We start from the raw sequence: 17159 nt of genomic DNA on the forward strand, positions 1-17159 counted from the left end.
TTAACATTTCACTTCTAATAGCATATTTATGTAGTTAGCAGAGTATTAAGTTTATTTCTGTGTAAAGGAGTCCATTTTTGTTTCTCCAATATTAACAGCAGAATTAATCAATTTTCCGGGAATTATCTCAGGATAATTCAGACCTCAGAAGGTGTCGCGTCGGTGAATAAACCCTGAATTTCGTGTGTAAGAGTTAATTTCGCTTTTTACAGTTCATTTCGCATTATTTCGTGACAAAATATGGTCACAAAATGCATCTCACACCTTTCAAAAACATAAAAAATTAACACTACAATGTGTTTTTCCAAATTTCGTTTTTTTCGTCAAAAACGAAATATGCATGCCCCTACAAATACCATAAACTTGTTCAAAAATCTTCGGCACTAAAAAAAAATATTTTTTTTTTTTGTAGACCTGTGTACATCAATGTGGATCACAAAATTGTGTTACCTTGACAGTGAAAGTATGCCTGATATTGGATTTTCATAATCTAAACAAACTATTTTAAATTCCCCAAATTGTGGTTGTTGCTTCCATATTGTCTATAATCTGATGGGCAAACATTTAAGTGGTACAAAATGTTACAGGCTTCCTTGTATTTCTGTCCTAGGTTAATAATCTTTGAAGTGCAACATGCAATACCACCTCTGTCCCAGATGCTGTAACCCAGGAATATAAAGGCAGTCAGTGTTGCCAATTTAAAGGGCCTGTGGGGTCAAAGCCCACCGAATAATTTGTCATTATTATACACTTGTTATCGTGATTCGTGAATTGCTTATTGCAATCAGTAAATATTTTTTTTTTCCCTTTTCTTTTTTAAAAAGTGTGGATGTGATGGCTTGTGTTCGTCCCTTTTGGTCTAGTTGATCTGTCACGCAGCGTGTCTACAACAATGAACAATTGTCAATTTTCTGGGGTGAGGGAGGAGTGGGGTTTACCAACTCTGCAACGAACAAATCAGCTGAAGTAAGTTTGGATTTGCATGAACATTGTAATGTGGTTGTGGTTCCTCTTAATCAGTTTGCAGAATAAGGGCAATTTGTAAACCTGAAGTTTCTTTTCCAAGACCTTTCACATTGTTTTCATAAATGCCTTACCTATCAAGAGCTCAACAGTTCCCATGACAAATATGCATTTAAATTGAATGGTTTCCTTATATAGGCACACAAATACAAGTCAGCAAAAACATAACAGGGGTAATTACAAACAGACATCACTAAATATATTTAAAGACAAATAGCTTTATTGGACAAGTGAGATATACTTACATGACAGATCACAAACAGGATTCTTTAAGCTACATTTTCAACTGTTCAATGAATGATGAAAATAAAAATTACAATTCACACCCTGCTGCAGCATATCCCTCACTTAATTTACCATTAAATTTCATGCATCATTATTATCAGCTTGGTACAGAATGCTTATTGTGTGTAATTACAGTGAGGGGATACATGCTACTCACTAGCCTTCCAAAAAGGCTTTGAACAGGTAGAGGCATGAAGTAACATAATTCATTGGGAAAGGGATGGTAAACCTTTGCGTGGTTGGTAAGCCCTTAAAAAAATTGACTTTAGGATCAGTGACAAATGTGGTGTGATGTCTTGCACTGGAGGTCTCCAGGACAAGGAGTTGGAGGGGGGCATTGAAATGTAAATACGAAGGGACCAAAATACTAGGCAGTGCTTCCCAATTTACCAGTATGTCACCATTTTTAATGATATGGAACAGCACTTCCAAGGAGGTTACTATCTACATGTGCAGTTTTTCATTTCTGTACAGATTCAAAAAAAAGGGCAGCAACGTTTTTTTCCCAATACAATGAGGAATCGTGTTAATGCTACAACTGACACACACACACACTCGGGGGATTCATCTTACGACAGGATTACCATTTGTTAATTTAACATTTGCAGGAGAACTACTACCATTACTTTTATTAGAAACTTGGACATACATCCAACCCACTGAACCATTCGCTCATAGTGGCCCCATGCAGGCGATATCAGTGTCAACATTTAGATATGCTAATGAAACAGGTAAAATGTACAGCTTTTTATATATATGTATATATATAAAGAACGAGGCATGAGGTAAACTTCTGAATGATGACACTGACCAAATCACCATCATTTGTTGTGCAAAATGAGTTCCTAGAGTTTCTTTGGTTAACTTGAAATCCACAGAACAGTCCTGAGCCCTTGCACTGGATGGTAAAAAATGCAGCTGTTCTATGAACCTCCAAGTACAGAAACTACATGTGGGAACAAAACATCGTGGATGTTTCATTTTGCTCAACTGAGCTGGTACCAGATGTGCTTTATACAATGAGTTGGCAAAAACATACATTGGGAACAAAAATTTACAGAATCATAAATAAGTTACTTTTCACAAAGAAAAACACTTGAATGCTGAATCTGTACTCACAGTTTTTTTTCACCTAATACTTATTTCACACAGTCACACCATAAGCAACCCAGCACTTATTCACATAACTTCTTTTTTTTTTACATTTTTTTAAAATTACATTTTAAACATTGAGGGGCAAGGGGGAAACAATGTCACGCTCATCAAAAGAAATGCAAGCACCTGAATCTTAAGACTTTGTTGTGTTCAACGAGCAGGGTGAGTAGATGGTACATGAAATTGTCCACCACACATTTCATCAAGCATATCTTACATGATTCAAAACATGATTGTGCTTCTTTTGGTAGTGTGTGTGTGTACTGAAAAACCGTACTTTTTTTGTGCTTGTCTATTCACCATAAAAAAAGAGCACCACTTGTGATGCACTATCCCTTCAAGGTTGCAGTTTTGTGACCAGAAGTCTCTCTGCGAGAGACCTTACCAAATTGTGGGATACATATGGACATCACAAGCTGGGTAAGGATGAAGTGAAGAAGTTTTTTTTTTCCTTAGGAACTAATCTGCATAATGCATATGTATTTTTACTTATTTGTAGAAATCCTAAATGTATCATCGTTCACATAGCACACCTACTCTCATACATTGACATGTAGAAATCAGAAGATAGCTTTTGAATATAAGAAGCTTATCATATGAAAGGTCATATGGCACAAAGGAGATTGCTACAACTTTTTCTTTATAACAAAACACTTTTTCACAAGTTTATGAGCTTCTACTTGAAAAATGTATTGTATCAAAGCAATAGCTAGAATTCGCAAGCAGTGACATGACATCTAGTTTCAATTGTACCTTCCAAATCTTGCCATCAATACAAATTGATTGGCAACATGAACTCAGCTAAGATGTTATAAATATGGCTTCCCTGACTAATCTACTAAAAGCTATGGACACCTACCCACCTCCTCATGTAGCAAATTTATCATAAAGCAAAAATACACAACGGTCCTTCCTCCTAGCCACTAGCTTAGTGCAAGAAACATTCAACATGGCAGTTTTTTTGTTGGAGGTCTCTCACCACTGCACTTTTTTTGGTTTAATATATATATATCATGCCTCATTGCATCACTCCAATCAATAACCATGTGGTCCCAATAAACACTCCCAAAACATCATCATTACCTTGTTGGCAACATGTATACAAAAGGAAAGCAGCGAAAGAAAAGAAGTGGAATTATTTAATTAAGCACCTTCACAGGTTGCTAGTATTTTGAGGAAGTTTGCCATGTAAGGCAATTCTTCTGCCACTCAAGGCATTTATGAACACATCAACCTTGATATAAATACACTATATGTATCGTCTAACAGTCTTTGGTTAGTTCTTGGCATTATGTAGCCACATTAGAACAATACTGCTGCCAAAAGATGGTGCTCCTGTACATACACTGTACAGCCACCCTTCCATGACCTAACTCTGGTTCCACTTCAGTCACATATTGAACTACTCTTGACATGGTCTCTGTTTCCCTTAACATGACAAATTAAAAGACCAAAAGTGCACAGGAAGTAACTAACAATTCATCTGCATACCTTTCTCCTCTTTTTCTTTTTGACTAGACTGAAAAATCAAATTCTTTTAGCAAATGTAGTCAGTTGATCAGAAGTACAGTGAAGTGAACCATCGTCAAGGGATATACACCATTTTCTCTTTATTTGTATGACAGGAATCACTCATTACTTCAAGGCAATAAGAAGTTCGTATAAAACAGTGCACAATTGGCCTTCCTCAAGTGATGAACTATGTTGTTTATAAGTACTTGTGTTCTCCAATAACAAGTTAGCTTATCAAAGTGGAAAATAAGAAGTTTGATAGAAGAGAAGCCTGACTTTATCAAATAGTTCTATGTTTATTCATCTTCTTTGTTCATCAGTTTCTGGTATTTTGTACTCTTGTGAGACAACCTCCAATTCAAAGAGCACAAGACACTCAGAAACTGCACACTCCGATCCAATTATGTTGAAAGCGATTTAGCAACAAACACAATTAACTTGTCCAGATGATACACAATGCTCTTCTGTAGGCACCAGCCCATGCAGCAGCCTCAGAACTCATCGAGGTTCCCCATGAGTTTCTGAAAACTTTAGATGATCGTGTATGAACCGATTAACTCCTAGTTATCTTAATTCCAGATTCTCAGGAAGCTGTCCCAGGATCCGGTGGCCACTGCCATGCCATCTTCTGTAACACCTAAACAGCTTACTCTGTTATCATGACCAGCAAGGATTCCTGAAATTAAAACATAATTATGAGCATAATGCAATTTATAAGTGGTTCAACTTGTACAAATTAGAGATATTATTTGCACTGCACTCTATATATTTAGATCTAAAACCTTCGGGTGATATGAGACCAGCACTGATCCAGTGTTGACTTTTCAATTGCTTAATATGCTACTGATTTTGTATTTTACTGAAGCCCCCTCCCTTCTATTAACAGAATTGGTGCTCCATCTACTTTCAATCTTAATCTCACTCTTTGTAAGGTCTCCAACTACATCTCTTGCAATGTCAAATCTTTTCTGGTCCCAGTAGAATTTTCAAGATTTTATTTTGATATGCCATAGATTCCTAGAGAACATGTAAGAAAGGTTTCACTGAACCTACGTATCAAGTCGAAAACTTGACAGTGAACAAATTTTATTTTGACACTTTTTCAATTTCAACTTTATTATTATTGTGTGGGGAATGCAGATTTCATAATATTTTGTTTGACTGAACGATTTAGTCGGTAGGCTAATGCACACATTTTTCTGACAGTAGGTTAACTGGTATTATTATTTTGGTTTGAGTTGATGTTATAAATCCACTTTATGCACAGTAAGGCTAATCGGGACTGGACCTATAGTTTAAAGTGGGATCCAAACCACTATGTACCTCCACCAGGTGTCGAACATGGGAACCCTTGATTACAAGCTGATGACGCTACCACTGTGCCATCGGGGAGGCCCTGGTATTATTGTGAATATAGAAACAAACACTAACTTCAATGCCTTCAATAGTAATGAAGAAAATAATAATTTCATTTTCAAGGCATCAAGTAACAAAATGGCTTGGTGTGGGTAAGACAATCTGAGCATAGTCAGAAGACTACTGCATTTGAAAGTGATATTTCACTACAGAACTGTAGTGTATCATATCCTTCACAACAAAACACAGACAGAATTCCTTTGGTCTGAAGAACGACCAACAATTTTCAATGCATTTGCACTTCTCAACTTTTCAAATCTTGTTGCCTAATTAAGAAATTCACTTACATACAGTAACACCTACAACAATAAAAAGTAACATGCAAATGGAAAATTGAACAGATGCTTATACTAGGTAATGTTGCTTACAACACAGAAAAATACAAGAAAAAACAACTTTATTTTTTGTAAGAAAAGGAAAATTCCACATTTTCAATAAAGCTATATGATGAACTCTTCACTGTCAAAAATAAAAATTGCCAGTCTATTTTTTTTTTTTAAAAAAAAAAAAACAACTTGTGACTGGTAGATATGATCATGAAAATCTTTAAAAGCCAGCAGAGACATGTGTGTCTCAGAAACATCAGTCAAGCCATTTTTCCAAAACAACAGATTCACATCAAAACTTCATTTTCCTCAACTCCCAACAACTGTACTCCACCAAAAACTTTACATCTGTATGGTATATACTTGTCCATTCTCTGTTGTACATTACTATATTTGGAAAGCTCTTGTCCCTCACAGGCTTGCAGGAATAATATGAGTAGGTCATGTTTGCTCAAGGTTAGCATGATAATGATACACAGTTGCCAATAACAAATGAAATGTAATTTTTAAAAAAAAGGTTCTAAATTTTAGTTTGATTGACTGGTTTCTTGTTATTGTGTTGGAAGTGATGAAACAACTTGGAGTAAGAAAATGTGTTATCTATGCTTACAACACACACACATGTACAAAATGGTGGAATGGATGTGGCCTGGGAAAACGCACAGCCTTCATATGTTGGAATACTTACGTATGTTTTATTTACATTTCTAGCTCTTCTGTTACACATTATATTTCAACTTTATAAAACAGTCCTTATGAGATGATTATACATTAACATTGCAATCATCTGAAAATAACTCAACAGCTTTTTGACAAGAGATAATTTGTGCCAGAAACATAAATAATGTTAATTAGTGAGAGTTTTTTTTTCAGTACAATAAATATTTCAAATTAATTTTGAAATTGTTCTTAAAGTTTGCATGTTGTACAAAATAATGCAATAAATGTTCTTTTAGCGACATTTCATACTGGTTCCCCAGAAGGTTGTTTGTATGTGTATCTTGGTACCGAGTGTGAAAAAGTTCCGAGGAACCACGAAAAGCATTACTAGAAGAATATTATATAACAATGATTGTAATTTTTGTAATAATTTATTTGGAAGCATTAAAGTGCTGTACAACAAAATTATGAATTCGAGCTAAGGAACCATAGGAAATCTACGAGAGGGTAAAAATTGTCTGTTATGGAAGAGAAAAATCATCAGTACAATGACATGTAAAATGGGATCATTGTCATGAGAACATTGACAGCCCCGGATGAAGTATATCAAACATATAATTTAAGATGTGTATTCGAAAGCTAAAGAGAAATGAAGGCACAGAGGAAGACTGGAACAAATGGAGAAATGCAACAAAGAAAAATAAGTAAGTTCCACAACCCACAAAGAAGAAAGAACAGAAGGAAATATGAAGTGAGCTGGGAAAAAATAGGGGAGTAAATTCGAATGGAGATAAAGAGCTTTAGCAAACCAACACTAGTGTGTGAACACCTAAGTAGTAAAGGTTACCTGTTCAAGACGTTATCTTACCTGCTCGTTCAGTTTTCATGGAATCCCACACATTGCAATTGAAGTCGTCATATCCAGCAAGGAGTAATCTTCCAGACTTAGAAAAGGCGACTGAGGTAATGCCGCAGATGATATTATCATGAGAATACATTGCCAATTCTTGGTCTGCTCTGATATCAAACAGCCGGCATGTTGCATCATCTGATCCAGTAGCAAATGCATGTCCATTGGGGAAAAACTGAGGGAACACAAAACATTTTCATTACAACCAAGATTTTTCACTCACCCACTCTCAAAAATCAATTACAAAACTTTACAGAAGGAAGAAATAACTATAATTAAATCATGGCAATATACCTGGTTAAAATTCTCCATGTTGATAACTTCTTACCACCAACATTAACATAAACTACATGCAAAACCATCTGAAAATACTCCTTCTATTATATTAGGAGAGGTAGTTCAGGGTGTGTGTGTCTTATTTTCTGTGCTATCCTTTTCCTACATTTACATTCCTGTGGCTTATGGATAGGATTATGCATATTTAAATATATAGAACAAATTTCCCTGCATATTTTCTGGAGTCTGGATTATTATGCAAGTTAAGCACAATTCCAGAACACTGATTAATTTTTGTCGCACCATTCATAAACTTTATAATACTGCAATAACTAGATAAATAGGTGAATCTAAACATACTTTAGAACATAACCCCATGGTCAAGTTATCAAATCGTTATCAGTTCAATTCCAGAATTATTACTCCTCATTAGAAAATAAAAGCATCTCTACTTGACAAAAAAACTTTCCTTTTCTTCTATAGCTAACATTCCAAATAGCTACCCATGATTTACTTCAAGAGAAACTTCAGGTATTAGGAACCATATAGTGCAGGTTATAGTGTGAAAAGATATAATTTGATATGTAGAATTTGATTCGGTAAATTCACTGTTTTATACTAAAAATCTAGAAATTTTTTATTCACAAAAAATATGCATCTGAATTTACATTTACAGGCCAAGCTTAAGATTGGTATGTAGATAGAGAGTGCTAGTGTATGAACTATATCTAATAATTAAGCTGTTACTAATAGCAAAATATTTGTCTCCCACATGAGCATAAATCTACAAAAAGCGATAATTTACATACAATTTAAGGAAACGCTTGAAAAGGTTGATATAATACTAAAAAAATTCCACATGTTAAAAAAAAGAGAGAGGGAGAGATTATAATACATCCAAGACAATTAACAACTATACAACAGCCTTTTTTGTGACTTCAAGCTGGAAATAATTTTTCAAATTGACATGACAGAGCCTCTAGTCGTCAGCCACCATTCATGCTTATGACTAGGGACATGCATATTTTCCTTTTTGGAACACACAATATGAGATTACCCACTGTCATGTTCATTTTTAGGTAACAAGTGGGAAGTGCATTTTTGTACATTTTGTCAAGAAATAGTGAAGACAAATTCTACACAAAATGTGAAAAAATAACAAGTGTGAAAGTTTTGAAACAAATTGAGATTTTTTTTCCCCATAACAAAAATGCCGACCACGCTAGGTACAGGATTTGAACCCAAAATTTGGTCTATTTTTGTACAGAAATTTTGATTCTTGTTCATCACACATGTACAGGGAAAAAACTTCACTTATTTGCTGCTTTATATTAAGATCATTGCAGGAATATATCATATAGTTAGTCTGCATTTTATGTACCTAGTCTGGCCATAAATACTGTTACAAACTTTCGGCTTGGACTGTACATTCGATAGTCAGGTTCATGAACCATGCTTGTGCTTAGCATGGAGTGGGGCGAATATGAAAACAGAGTAGCCGTAATTGCTCTGCATATGGTTGGGAAGTCACTCACCGAGATTTTCCAGCCCCTAAAAATCCCGAAGATCAGCAAAAGGTTTGTGTATCAGACAATCCAAAGATTCACTGATACTGGTAGCATGAAAGATCGCCCAAGAGTTGGTCGACTTCATACCATATGAACAGCGGCGGCTGTTAAAGCAGTGCTGGCTCGCATCCGCCGAAATCCCATCTGGAAGCAAGTGATAATGGCACAGGAGCTAAACAACAATCAATGTTTAGGGTACTTAATGAAGACCTTGGAATTGGAGCTTACCGATGGAGTACTGGAAATTTCCTGACGACACAAGTGAAGAAGCAGAGGGAACTGAAATCGAGACGGCTCCTGCAGCGGTACGTTGCCAATGGGCATTGCAGGATTCTCTTCACTGATAAGAAATTGATCACTACTGAATAAAGTTTTAGCCACCAAAAATGAAAGGAAGTATGCTTCAAACTCTCGAGAAGTTCGCGAGAGTTCCCAAAAATCAGAGATGCCACCAGGTCTTCCTCAGTCATGGTTAGTTGGGGGTTAAGCTATGAGAGTTCCATCAGGCCTCATTTTTGAGAAAAGGGCTTAAAAGCCACGCGAAAGTATATGTGGAAAGTGTCCTGGACCCTCTCGTGACACTGTTGAACCAAACAATGTTTCACAATGAATCCTGGATGTTCAAGAAATATTCTGTCCCAGCTCATATGGCAAGGATGACGTGACTGTGTCTGGAGACCAGTGTATTCGATTTCATCTCTACTTTTGATTGGCCATCTGATAGTCACGATCTCAGTACCTTGGACTACAAACTGTGCCCAGAGCTAGATGGGACTGTCTGCAAGAAGAGCCATCCTATAACTGAAAGTTAAAAGCGCTCCTTGATAGCAGCAATAGATGCCTGGCCAGGGAAACTTCGAGCAAAAAATGTGTACATTTTGAAAACTGATTGGTGCTATTTGTAAGTGTAACATACAAAAAGAACATTTAAAAATCTGAAACTATATTCAATTTATTCACAGAATAGTGTGTAACAGTATTTAAGGCCAGACTAGGTACTATGATTGTAAAAGGCTTGTGATGAGATCTCCCTGTAGGCAGACACACCAACACAAATATTTACATGAAACAACAGCATTGCAAGAGACAAAGAATTATTAACTAACAGAATTGGAGGTTCTAATGTCAGTTATACATACCTGCATGTGCTTGAGTACCTGGTTTGTATAGTTGCATAATAATTAATACATTTACCAATAATGGAAGCTATTGAAAATTGTAGCTTGTTGAATAATGTTGCACTAGCACACATTTTAATGGTACACTAATTGTTCAGACTTCAATGAAAATTCAAATGAAATTCATTAATATACTTACGGTAACAGCATTAATATCCGACTCATGACCTGGGAATGTTTGTTTGCACATTCCTTCCCTGATGTCCCACAACTGAAAATAAACAATATTAATCGTTATCATGGATTATTGCAATGGAACATAAATCTTAATAATTACAGGTTGTTTCAAAAGTGACAAAATTTCATCACATAAAATCAGGTTAGAATGTAATACATAATGACACACAAATTTATACAGCAATCAGATGCGCTATTTAAAAAATAGTATAACTATTGACAATCATATTAAAATTCCATATATTATATAAAGCTAGTTAAAAGTACATATTGAATGAACAAATGCATCTGATTTTTCTACTACAAAGATTGCTGTTGAGTACAAGTGCTACACATAATAGGATACACCAATGTGTATATTTTCAAGGCACTTTGTCAGGTTTGGCTGTTATGCCTATCATAAAATTTAGTAATAAAAGTCAGTGCTAAGATAGAAAATGCAACTATCTGGTATTGGTGTACAGTTCCTGTCCTGTACAAAATGTTTTGTGGGGTGAGAAAAACATTCATCTCAGAAGTAAAAAAGGTCATTTAATTACAAGCTGGAAATACCATAACACAGTGTTAAAATCAGAATTCTGTTACAGCTTAGTGAAATTTATTATAAGATTTATGACATTTCCAGAGGCTGACTACGAGAACTTTTCCAAAAATAGAGCAAAGAGGAAAATAAGATTGAAACAATATGTTAAACTATAGATAATAATAAATAGGTGGGCACATTCATTATATTATTGTAAGTTACTCTTAAAGAAAAATAGACATGCATATTTTAAACAGTTATTACATGTACAATACTATGTAGATAGTAAACTGCTCTTAGACCCAAATCAAAGAATGTTTATTAAGGAAATTCAACAAGAGCTCATTCAAGAGCATTTGACAAAATGTTAGTCCATATTATATACTTTTAATCAGTGTGGTATTTCAAAAATTTCCAGTCAGTGTGGGTTCATCAGTCAGTATCATCAGGATATTACAGTTGAGACTGCTTTATATGTAACTCAGTTCTGCGTAATTCTGTTCTATACGTAAATTACTGTAGGTCCCAGCAAAATATAATTTTAAAACATGTTAATTAAACCTTATTTGTATGTAATGCATTTATATGTAATTCTGTGTTACACATACAAATTTTCATAAAATACACTTGATTTGTATGTAACCAAGCTACAACTTTGTCACAGAAGTATACATTCTTGTTGTTACAAAAACATAAATACAAAACAGGATAAGCGGACATGGTGGCAGTCGGTCTCGAGTTGCGAGAAAGACAAGTGCAGCGGCGGTGTCACAGAGAAGGCAAGGAGAGGCAGCATGAAATCAGAGGAGAAAGATTTGCTGCAGTTGTTCAGAACACGATACCAATTTTATAAATATGTTGATAGCTGAGGTTTGCTGTGTTCCATAATAAAAACAGAACAATGGTTCCATCAGTGAAAGTTTTCAGTTGCTACTGGCCAGCCATGGAGAACAGAAAGAGGAGAAGTTACATGCTTGATCAGAATGTAAAATTTATATGGGAAGTGGATGCAAATCTACATAAAACTATTAAAGTGGCAAATGTAATGTACTTAAGAATCAAACTTTTAGATTTGTTAATTTACCGCTTTATGACAAAAATAACCTGTAATATACTGTATGTTGTAACTCAAAATAGATGCAAATACAGTATTTTAATAATGATATAACATCTTATCTAAATCTGATTTACAAGTAATTCTCTGTTACACGTATTATTTTCTCTTCATCTTGATATATGTATAACTCAGGTTCAACTGTATATAAATTAGTTCCCACCTCCCCTGACTAAAGACTTAAAAATCAGCAACCAGATGTGGAGAATCCCCCCTTCAAATACTACCCTGCTTTTAATTATGACATTTCCATACATTTATGATAAAAACTCACCTTGGCAGATGCATCGCAAGCACCTGACACAAACGTCCGCATATCTGGAGATAATGACAATGACATAACATCTCCTGTGTGACCTATGAATGACGTACATTGCTGACCTGTTTCTATGTCCCACAATGCACTAGAAAAGAAAGAAAGAAAGAAACCATTAGTGTGACCCATTCATACATACATTATGTGGTAGGGTTGGTAGGACATGAAATTATTTGCAGCTATAGAATTTACCTATGTCTACCTATAACTGGTTTGATATAAAACTAAATGTTTCTTGAAGACCTTAAACTGTTCATTAGTCTTTTTAATTAACATGTGTAATCAGGCAATGATGATGAGTTTTACCTAAAAAGCAAACTCTGTAATTTGACATTCACCTTACACCTTTACATTGCACATAGCGAAATGGCAGCATTTTATATTAAATTAAAGCCTATTTAAAGAAATGTCAGATTGATAAAATGTCTATATCAATTGAGTATCAATCTGGCCTGGGTTAACAAAAACAATATTTGGCACATATTAGACATGCTGGAAACATCTGGTGAAAAAATTCTTTGTATACTTAAAACTAATGTGATAGCTAGGCACAAGTGAATTTATTTCTTTAAACAGAAACATGAAGCACGATATTATACACTGTCACATTAATTTATTGGAGTATATGAAAGAAGATACTTGTATTTTTCTACCATATTTTGTCAAGAAATGATGCAAAATACATTATATTTGTAAGAACACAGTTTGGAGGTATTTACCTCCTTATATTTTTATGTAGTTAAGGTTATGGATGTGTTATTAAAATAGAAACTTTTGTTTTGTGTAATATGTGCAAATTTTGAATCAAATTCACGATTTTATTTCTACCATTATAAGACTGAAATGTAGTTCATATATTGCTTGTCATCTCAACTGTACTCAAGTTTTTGTATCATAATTTTGATTTTCAAATCACCACAAATGCACCACATGCACACCAGCTAGTACCTACCTTCCCTGGATGCAAAGAAAACTTTCTAAAATATATGAATCTCTTGACATGTTTATTATGTATCAGGTAACATTTATATTAAATTTACTGATTATCATCATTTATGGCCCTTAATAGAATATGGGGTAAGAGATTAGAAAAGGCAGTGGCGAAGATATAGTACAAGCAATGCAAGCACTGCTTGCACAATTAAAATATTATTTAATGTACTTAACGTTGAGTGCATTATTTATTTTCTATCGCACTCGATTTCACGAAATTTTACGGCCGCAAATTCTCTCCGCAGCCCGTTGGCAAGCAGCAACCTCTCTGCTTGCAGCCACTGTGCGGGAAACCAACGCTTCTCAAGTATCATATGGCGAAGGGTAGATGCTGGTGAAGGTACGGTCCCCAAACCACTAATAAAAGCTCTGCTTTTCGGAGCTTTTCGGTTTCTCGAAAACACCCGAGCCAAGCAGAAAGCAGACACTACTATCAGAAAACATATAAGTGTTAACATGATCTCGAAGATGTATATTTGCTTCATTATAAACACAGAATTATTCAAATAAATTATTATAACTGTTCCAAATTCCATGTAGATAAACCTTAAAGCATTACTTTGAGTTTCAAGATTTGTAAAACGTGTCAATAATGTCGACGTTCAGGGATTAAGACAAACATGGTGTTCCGGCACTGGGGAGCGCTGGAATCTGCAGAACAGCTGGCTGTTGTCTGCTTCACACTTCTCTTGTCTCAAATTACAACGCACGCCAGTGTTGACAACTACCAAATAATTTACACTATATTTATCGTAAGTTTTCATACAAACAATGAACTGATGTTTTTTCCGATAAAACGTATGTAAAAAAAAAAAGCAATGAAACTCTCTTCTGAGACCTGCAAATAGCAAAAATGTTAAGTTATAAATGCTATCCAACTCGAAATATTATTTTTATTAATATAATACATTATTAAAAAGAAGAAACAGCGCATGTTCTTCCTATTGTAATGGCCTATTATTCGAAAGCTTAATTAATTTTAAGCTTCAAGTCAGTTCTATTACTCCCCCGTGAACATTAATTTTTACAACGAGGTTGACATCACTTTTCTGTTAGCTTCTGAGCTTTTCGGAATATTTTCCATTTATGTGGGAAGAACGAGTGGTTGAAGTGAGTGTTCTCTTTTGTGAAACAAACATGAATATTTCAAATTTCGTACGGGAAGCTGTAAGTAATAGCAAGTATTTTATTATCAATAACGTGACAAGAATTTTGAACTTAGCAGTATGGCCGTTGAGAGAGGAGTTCATGGATATATTATTATTATTTAAAATGTCCTTTCTTTCCTAGAAAAACTAGGGCAATGGACTGTATAATTTATATACCCCCCCACCATTTTTCGGAGTACTGCATTGCTTTCCTTCCTCTTAAGACCATGCTTCGCTACTGAGAAAAGGGTGAGTCAGCATCGGTGCCAGTAGTATTGATATTGGAAAGTATCATAATACTTTTCTGGAGTTTGGTTATTTTGCAGAATTTGCAAAAATGTGACACTTTCTTTACATCCAATTATCCTGCAAAATTTGCAATTTACATTTATTTTGGAACAGTATTGTGTGAAAAAATTGTGATTAAGTGACAGCAATTTTTATATCCAATGTATTTCTTGAATACTTTAAAGCAAAACTCTGGCAAATTTATGCATATAATCGCAGCAGAATACTTACATACTAATTTTTACAATCTATATTTTGAACAACTTTTAATTGTTACAATTTTCAAGCATTGGTACTGCTGAGAATCTGGAAGAGTATTGGCATTTGTTCAAACTAGTATATGCCCAGCCCTAATTATACTTTTTTAGGTTCAATTTATTGCTTCGTTTCCTTAAACTTTGGTCATGTTTTTTGTGCAGACACAAGGTATGTGGATTCCCTGAGAAAGACTGATTTAACCAGTAACTGCCTTTCTAAATGATGGGAGCTCTAATCACACTTCATCCTCACTGTCGTATTTAGCCCAAAGTGGTAAAACATTGATGCTAAATAGGAAAAATACACATACAAAAGGGGTGTATACAAATAGATCAGGTAGCCTACAAGAAACAATCATAGTGAATCATAAACCTGCAGTATACTGTGTAACAGCACAAATACAGTAGTTGCCTTTGAGATTTTCTCACACTGTTTTTCTACATTCATTGTGACAATGAGAACAAAAGGTGTAGTAGAGATGTGGATGATAGAGCAAATGAAACGTCTATTCGTGACATGGGACTACAATGTAGGACCACTGGCTTTGTAGCACATTACACTAATAACTTCAACGTCACAATTTCAAGCTCTAGTAACTATTCAATGAGGAAATATGAAATTTTGGTGGCAAATAAATACAGGTAAAATTTCTTATATTTACCGTGATACTTTTCTCTTTCACAAATCACATTCAAGCAAGCATACAAACAGTACTGGGAACGATCCACTCATTTACTACTACTACTATCAAGATTTAAAAGCAGCATAAATGTACTTACCATGACATGTCTCCTGAACTAGTTACTATTTGATTATCATCAAGGAAACGACAGCAACTAAGGTATCCAGTGTGTCCTGGCAGTTCTCGGCTAACTCTAACATTTCCTTCCCGAGTTTTGAGACTGGAAGACAAGACACACAAAATGCATATAATACAAATTATTTTCTTTCCATATCATTCCAGATTCTACAAAAGCATTTGCATATGCTTTTTATAAGCTACCCTAACTGTAGACTACAAATCTAGCATGATCCTCAATGTGGTAGAAGATCGCTGTCTCTGATGTTTGTACTTTGCTCCTTTACCTTTACAATAATGCACATTAGAAACCTTTACAATAATGCACATTAAAAAATGTAAATAGCATAAGAAATTCTTGGCTACTAACTAAAGCGATTGAACAAAATACATAGGAAATCCTTTTCCGATATGAAAACTTTTTAAAGTAATGAATGACAAAATGAATAATAATATTAATTTTCAGTGTTCACAATAAAATTTGCCAATGTAAATTGAATTTCGAATAAACTATATATAATTACTAGGATTAAGAGCTGCTTCCTGATAACTATGTGGGTTATTTTTTAAGTAAGGTCAGTTTTGCAATAAAAACAAAGTAAGTAAATGTTTTTCCAAAAACTCTGCCACCTCTGATGATAGCCATCAATGTGCGCGCATCTAAGTGGGATTTTTAACGTGTTTGTGAGCCAAGCCTGTGTTCACACGGCCTTTTAGATCCGTTTCTTAACTTGTTTGTGTTAAGACCAGTGTTTAATGGCTTTTTAAATCAGTGTTTTACAGTTGGGAACATGGCAATTTTACGTAGGTGGGACCAGATGACCAAATGTTCCTCTTTACTCTTTTTTACCCAGCCCTAACATAAATTCCTAAATCCTTGTCATATCTGACGCAGCTAAGGTGTAGTTACAATGGCCAAGTTTGGTAACCTGATGAAGGGATCAGTGGAATCCTGAAACGTTGTTTTTGTTAAAACCAATTTTCACTAACATAAGTACCTTTCAGTATCCACATTTTATTGTATACTAACTTATTCAACGTGTGTAAGTCGGACGAGCACTAAATATGAATAGTTAGTAGTCGCTAGGCACAAGGTCTGTTTGTGAATACTATTTGAAATTGCGCATGCGCATGGGAATGAGTGCGCGTGCAGGCTCCTGGCATTCGTTGAGCAGCATCTGACGCCATTTGCATTCACGGTGTCAGTCTGTACGCTTCGTTAAAATGTTTAAGA

General features: G+C 34.9%; 1 protein-coding gene across 3 annotated transcripts in view; it reads right to left on the reverse strand.

Annotated features, from left to right (window-relative positions):
* Positions 1 to 1221: 1221 nt before the first annotated feature.
* The window catches only part of Gbeta13F (guanine nucleotide-binding protein subunit beta-1), a 105800-nt gene continuing 89862 nt past the window's right edge, over positions 1222 to 17159 (reverse strand). For all 3 annotated transcript variants that reach the window (XM_083135296.1, XM_083135298.1, XM_083135299.1), the window contains exons 5-9: positions 15906 to 16028; positions 12398 to 12527; positions 10449 to 10520; positions 7246 to 7462; positions 1222 to 4651 (exon numbers count right to left, since the gene is read on the reverse strand). In XM_083135296.1, coding sequence (XP_082991422.1) covers positions 4545 to 4651; positions 7246 to 7462; positions 10449 to 10520; positions 12398 to 12527; positions 15906 to 16028 — 649 coding nt within the window. In that variant the 3' untranslated portion in view covers positions 1222 to 4544. The remainder of the gene's footprint in view (positions 4652 to 7245; positions 7463 to 10448; positions 10521 to 12397; positions 12528 to 15905; positions 16029 to 17159) is intronic.

This window comes from Lepisma saccharinum, chromosome 14, assembly GCF_977018435.1.
Source record: "Lepisma saccharinum chromosome 14, izLepSacc3.1, whole genome shotgun sequence".
Taxonomy (NCBI): domain Eukaryota; kingdom Metazoa; phylum Arthropoda; class Insecta; order Zygentoma; family Lepismatidae; genus Lepisma; species Lepisma saccharinum.